A 6,653-nucleotide genomic window follows, 5' to 3' on the forward strand; every position below is an offset into this window, starting at 1 on the left:
TCTAGGATAATAATACATTATTACAAGTAAGTTTTCCAGTTTACAGCAAAGTATTATCAAACTAAAACAATATAATAATAACGAAATCATTTCATATAATTTGCTCTCATGTGTGTGACTCTACTGTCTGAGGAGATAGCGAGGGTGGTGGCCCATCAAAATATACGGCTGACCGACTTTGAGGATAAAGGAGAGACATAAACGCGTGAGACTATATGACAGCAGAGAAGAAATATAGAGAAAGAGAGAGAGCTTAGCCAGAAAAATATACAAGATGATACGTTCTCTTTTAGGCATCATGTTTTTTGGTTTTTTTCTCTTAGAAAATCAAACAGACAGAGGCAAAAACCAGATCATCATCAACCTCTAGCGTCCTATATTTTTGTGAAAGGGTTTTTGTAATTTAAAGTATTACTTAAGGAAACAACACTTGACTTCGGTTTTGGCAGAATCGATTGGAGTGTAAGTCTAAACACAAAACACTTGTTTTTTTTTCTTTTTCTTCTTTTAGTCTCCTTAGAGCCTTTCCAAAACTAGTCTGTTTTTCTTTTATCTTTTTGTGAGCGACTAAACTACAAAGAGAGAGATGCAAATGATGTCCGGTGATGGGTTTTCCATTAATATGCCATCCGCCATTGATGGGTTTGCTCAAGAGCATCAACTAAATGCAAACCCTAGCGTCCTTAAACCCAATCCTCCTAACCCCGTCGCGAAGAAGAAGAGAAATCTCCCAGGAACACCAGGCAAGCAACCTACCGCTACTTCATTTATAATATTATACTTTAATTTCCAACTTATGCTTTTCATTCTCAGGCGGGCACAGAAGCCACGCTAATCTTCTCTGAATCTCCTCGAACATACAATACATATATTCAATTTACTAGTACATATTTTGGTGGGTTTGTTCTCTATTTGTTGTTTCATACTTTGGCTCAACAGATCCAGATGCTGAGGTTCTGGCCCTATCTCCGACGACCCTAATGGCAAAAAACCGTTTCGTCTGCGAAATATGCAACAAGGGTTTCCAGAGAGATCAGAATTTGCAACTTCACCGAAGGGGTCACAACCTTCCTTGGAAGCTCAAGCAGAGACTGAACAAAGAGGTGAAGAAGAAAGTTTATATTTGCCCCGAGAAGACCTGCGTCCACCACGACCCATCGAGAGCTCTCGGAGACCTCACCGGAATAAAGAAGCATTTCAGCAGAAAACATGGAGAGAAGAAGTGGAAGTGCGAAAAGTGTTCGAAGAAATACGCAGTCCAATCGGATTGGAAAGCTCACTCCAAGACCTGTGGGACTAGAGAGTATAAGTGTGACTGTGGAACCCTTTTTTCCAGGTAACATATCTCCATAAATACAGAGGGTTTTTTTTTCTATGTTTGAGTAATTTAATGTTTGCTTGCTTGAAGAAGAATTGAATGCTCATAACGTGTATAGAGTTTCATGAGTTTTAGGGTTTTTAAATTAATGCAACCATATATATATGATTGGGTAATAAATGGGGTTTCATTTTTTATTTATTATTTTGTTTGTTTTTTTTTTTTTTTTTTTACATGAAATTTCCCTTAATTACAGGAAAGATAGCTTCATAACGCATAGAGCATTTTGTGACGCCCTAACTGAAGAGAGCGCTAGGCTCGCTACTTCATCAGTTGCTGGAGCTCCTACACATCTCAACTTTGGAAATGATGCAATGTTAAACAATCCAATGATGAACAATAGTCAAGCAGTAGTTCAAGATGTGTCTCCAATTTCCATGCAGTATGAGCAAGGTTTGATGAGGCAAGATTTTAACGGCTTAGATCAGCTTCATCAACACGAGAAGTCTAGATTGTCACTTTGGTTGAATCAGCAGGCAAATAGTAATTCTAATCAGATTAATCTGATGGATGACATGCAAGCAAATCCTAATCATCCGCTTTATCTATCATCATCAAGCTCTAATACTTTTCCTGAAATGGTGCAAATGCCATCATCTTCCAACAATGTCAATCTTTTTGGCTCATCTGATTCCATGTCAACTTTTGGAGCTTCAACAAGTGGTGCGAATCTGTCATTGTCACCAGTTCAAGAAAGCGGGACTAAGAAACTCATCGGAAACAACAGTAATCTGGTAGGCAGCAGCGTTTCTAAGCCACCGGCAGCCCCAATGTCCGCCACAGCACTTTTACAAAAAGCAGCTCAATTGGGTTCGACTAGAAGCAGCAACAACCAAGGCAGCAGCTTGGGTGTAAATGTAATGTCCTCGTCATCTTTTTCCAACACTTTGATGGGCTTCTCGAATTTGAACCAGGATCGATCGAACGAGCTTCATCAATTTGTTCAAAATGCACATCAATCACGTGGTGGTAGTGCAAATTTGAGTTCATTAACAAGTTCATCATCACATACTAGTTCTACTACACTTGAGCAGCTGATGAATACCATTCAAAGGGGTTCGAACAATATCGGAACGATTGATCGTCAAAACAGTCCAACTAGAGACTTTTTGGGCATGGGAGGAGGAGGAGGAGATCATGCTGATCAGTTCTCCCATAACAATAGGCAAATGTTTTTTCCACAAGATCTAGCCAAGTTTGCATCTTCAATGAGCCAATTCACTAGCAATCACTAGAGTCCTAATCGGAACACTCGGGGAAGGACTAACATATACACCTTCTAGACACCACAGTAGTTCCCGTGACGAATAATATAATGTTGTATGTAAGTCTTTCTCCATATTTTGTTGTGTTATTAGTGTGGAATACTGGATACGCCATGTAGTAAGTAAGTCATTCTCGAAAACTCGAGGTTAATGTTGACATATATTTAAACTCAGTTTGAGTCAGGATTGTTGGAAATTCAAATCAAACAAGGATGCTATTGTTGAAAATCAATGTCAAAGTTAGGCATTGAAAGTTAGGCAATGTTAGGTATGGTTGAATAAAAATTATTAGGTGCAATTAATGTGTTTTGTGTGGTAATAAATAATCTTAGTTTAATCATTTGGTTTGCTATAAATACCCAAGTTCTCAAGCATTGTAAATCATCCCATTCTAATCCCACTTCCAATTGTGAAGAAGCTTGTAAGCTTTCTTATTCCAATAGTTTGTAAACCTTTTTCATATATCAAAGTCCAAGTGTTTTGCCAAAGCTTGTTGCTTCCCTCCTTTCTCTATTTCTTTCTTTGTCCAATTTTATTTGAGAGTGCAAAGTGAAAGAGGTGTGATAGAGTTTGTAAACTTATCACCCACATATTTTGGTATTGAGTTAGTAAACTGTCAAATACCAACAATTGGTATCAGAGCCAGAATACCATTCTGGCAGGTGCAGCAGTTATGGCGTCCAACTTAGTGCAACTCCAAGTTCCCACATTGAAGAAAGAAAATTATGAAAGATGGTGCATCCAATTCAAAGCATTGTTTGGATCACAGGAGCTATGGGAAGTTGTCAGTAGTGGGTATGTTGTACCCACTGCCGAGCAAGAAGCCGTATATACTGCGGATCAAAGGAACACTCTCAAGGACTTACGAAAGAAGGACCAAAAGGCGCTGTATCTTCTATACCAGGGTTTGGAAGATTCAACGTTCGAGAAGGTTGCAGAAGCAACAACGAGCAAGCAAGTATGGGATACACTCAGTACAATCTACAAAGGAGTAGATCGAGTCAAGAAAGTGAGGTTACAATCACTTCGAGCAGATTTTGAAACTGCTCATATGAATGAAGGGGAGAGCATCTCCGACTATCACTCAAGGCTCATTGTGATAGTAAATCAGATGAGGAGAAATGGCGAGAGACTCGATGAAGTACGAGTTGTGGAGAAGATACTCCGGTCACTCACATCTAAGTTTGAGCATGTGGTGACTGCCATTGAGGAATCTAAGGATTTGGAGGTGATGAGCGCAGAAGAACTACTAGGATCCCTCCTAGTTCACGAGCAACGCATTCAGAAGAATGCAAGCCCCACAACGCTAGAGCAAGCTTTGGAGTCAAAGTTGAATATTGACAAACCAAATAAAGGTCGTGGGCAGTGGAACTCACGTCGTGGGAGCTCATCCAACCGTAGCCGAGGACGAGCCCGAGGAAGAGGTCGAGGCTATGCACAAAATCAAGGTCAGTCTCAGGAGTGGAGATCTACTCGAGGAAAGGCGCATATCCAGTGTCACAACTGTAAGCAATATGGACATTATGCCAATGAATGTTCACATAAAAATGGTGAGCATGTCAACATGGCAGAATCAAGTGGAAATACTGATGAAGAACTTACAGTCTTACTAGCACACCATGATTCCAGTAGCCAACAAGATGTTTGGTATTTGGACTCTGGTGCAAGCAATCACATGTGTGGAAAGAATGAGTTTTTTGCCGAACTCAAAGAAGGGGCCTATGGATCTGTAAGTCTTGGTGACTCCTCAAAGTTGCCAGTTGAAGGCAAAGGGAAGATCAAGATCATCCAGAAGGATGGAAGAGAAGAATACATCTCCGATACCTACTACATACCAGGTATGAAGAGCAACATTCTGAGCATTGGTCAACTGCTCCAGAAAGGGTACATTATACATATGGAGAACATGCTTCTCACTCTCAGGAATGCAAGGAGAAAGCTTATTGCACGTGTTCGAATGTCAAAGAACCGGATGTTTCCGTTGAATTTGAACACAAAGATTGGAAGCTGCAACATCGGTGTAATGGAAGATGAGTCATGGAAATGGCATCTTCGATTTGGCCATCTTAATTTCAATGGCCTAAAGTTGCTGTCAAGTGGAGGAATGGTTTGTGGTCTACCCCAGATTGAAGCCACACGCCAAGTATGTGAAGGTTGTGTGCTTGGCAAGCAAGCACGACTATCGTTCCCTGTTGGTGATACATGGAGAGCAAAGGCACCACTGCAGTTGGTGCACACAGATATATGTGGTCCATTGGATCCCATGTCTTATGGAGGTAATAGGTATTTTATTACCTTCATTGATGATTTCAGTAGAAAGACTTGGGTCTATTTTCTCAAGGAGAAGTCAGCTGCCCTAAAAATTTTCAAGGAGTTCAAGGCACTCACAGAGGCAGAAAGTAACCACAAGCTTGTGGCTGTGAGATCAGATAGAGGTGGAGAGTACACCTCCAATGCTTTCCAAGCATACTGCAAGGAGCAAGGAATTAGGCATCAACTTACTGCTGCCTATACCCCACAGCAAAATGGGATAGCCGAAAGAAAGAATCGAACCATCCTTGACATGACAAGGTCCATGCTTAAGGAGAAGAATTTGCCAAAAGAGTTATGGGCAGAAGCTGTAGCTTGTTCGATTTATTTGTTGAATCGATGTCCAACAAAGAGTGTCAAGAGGATGACACCACAAGAGGCTTGGAGTGGATACAAGCCGAATGTTACACACCTAAGAATTTTTGGGTGTGTTGCATATGCTCAAGTTCCAGAAGCCAAGAGGAGGAAACTTGATGATAGAGGTGAGAAGTGTGTGTTTGTGGGCTATAGTGAAGAGTCCAAGGCATACAAGCTCTACAACCCACTAACTGGCAAACTAGTGGTTAGTAGAGATGTCATCTTCAGTGAGGAAGAGACATGGACGTGGAACAACAAAGAAGTCAGTAAAGAGAAGATCGTCTCCACTGATTTTGAAGAACCAGAAGTTGTACCACCGATTGAGCAACAGCCTGCTCAAACTATCACAACAACTCCAGTGCACAGAATTGCAAGGAGTGGTCCTACATCTAGTGAGGAAAGCAGCTCCTCAACTCCTGTGAGGTTAAGGAGTCTCACAGAGATTTATGGACAAGAAGAAGAAGAAGAAACCAACCTTTTCTGCTTGTATGCAGACCACGAGCCTTTCTCATTCAATGAAGCTGTGGAAGAAGATTGTTGGAAGAAAGCCATGGAAGAAGAGATCCATGCCATCGAGAAGAATGACACTTGGGAGCTGACAAAGCTCCCACCAAATCAGAAGGCTATTGGTGTCAAATGGGTTTACAAGATCAAACGCACTGCAGATGGGAGTGTGGATCGATACAAATCAAGGCTTGTAGCAAAGGGCTACAAACAGAAGTATGGAGTGGACTATGATGAAGTCTATGCTCCAGTTGCGAGACTTGACACGGTAAGATTGCTAATCTCTCTTGCCGCACATCATAAATGGAAAATTTATCAACTAGATGTCAAGTCAGCCTTCCTTAATGGAGTACTTGAGGAAGAAGTGTACGTGGAACAACCGGAAGGCTTCCAAGTACAAGGAGAAGAAGATAAGGTGTATCGTTTGAAGAAGGCTTTGTACGGCCTCAAGCAAGCACCACGAGCTTGGAACTCAAGGATCGACAACTACCTTCACCAAAATGGATTTCAGAAATGTCCATACGAGCATTCAGTTTACATGAAGAATGGTGAAAAAGGGGAGTTCTTAATTATTTGTCTCTATGTAGATGATTTATTGTTTACAGGAAACAATGAGGCAATGTTCCATGAGTTCAAGCAATCCATGTTCAGTGAATTCGAGATGACTGACAATGGATTAATGTCATACTTTCTTGGCATAGAAGTGAAGCAAGAAAGTGATGGTATCTACATCTCTCAACAAAGGTACATGAGAGACATATTGAAGAAGTTCAATATGGACAAGTGCAACACTGTCAATACCCCAGTCGCAACTGGATTGAAGCTGTCCAAAGGAGGAG

At 41.0% G+C, this 6,653-nt stretch overlaps 1 protein-coding gene across 1 annotated transcript; it reads left to right on the forward strand.

Annotated features, from left to right (window-relative positions):
* Positions 1-213: 213 nt before the first annotated feature.
* LOC137744024 (zinc finger protein JACKDAW) lies at positions 214-2,826 on the forward strand. Its single transcript, XM_068483885.2, has 3 exons — positions 214-743; positions 940-1,336; positions 1,575-2,826. Exons 1-3 carry the CDS (start codon positions 587-589, stop codon positions 2,611-2,613), a joined length of 1,593 nt encoding a protein of 530 aa, XP_068339986.2. The 5' UTR covers positions 214-586; the 3' UTR covers positions 2,614-2,826.
* The last annotated feature ends 3,827 nt before the right edge of the window (positions 2,827-6,653 follow it).

The sequence above is a fragment of the Pyrus communis genome, chromosome 12 (genome assembly GCF_041283825.1).
Source record: "Pyrus communis isolate YQ-2024b chromosome 12, ASM4128382v1, whole genome shotgun sequence".
NCBI classification, from domain to species: Eukaryota; Viridiplantae; Streptophyta; class Magnoliopsida; order Rosales; family Rosaceae; genus Pyrus; species Pyrus communis.

Excerpts from the sequence above, each read along its gene's own strand:
- LOC137744024 (XM_068483885.2), top strand. The coding sequence starts at position 587 with ATGCAAATGATGTCCGGTGATGGGTTTTCCATTAATATGCCATCCGCC. Across the intron at positions 744-939 it reads AAATCTCCCAGGAACACCAG|ATCCAGATGCTGAGGTTCTG; the intron begins GCAAGCAACCTA and ends TTGGCTCAACAG. Across the intron at positions 1,337-1,574 it reads TGTGGAACCCTTTTTTCCAG|GAAAGATAGCTTCATAACGC; the intron begins GTAACATATCTC and ends CCTTAATTACAG.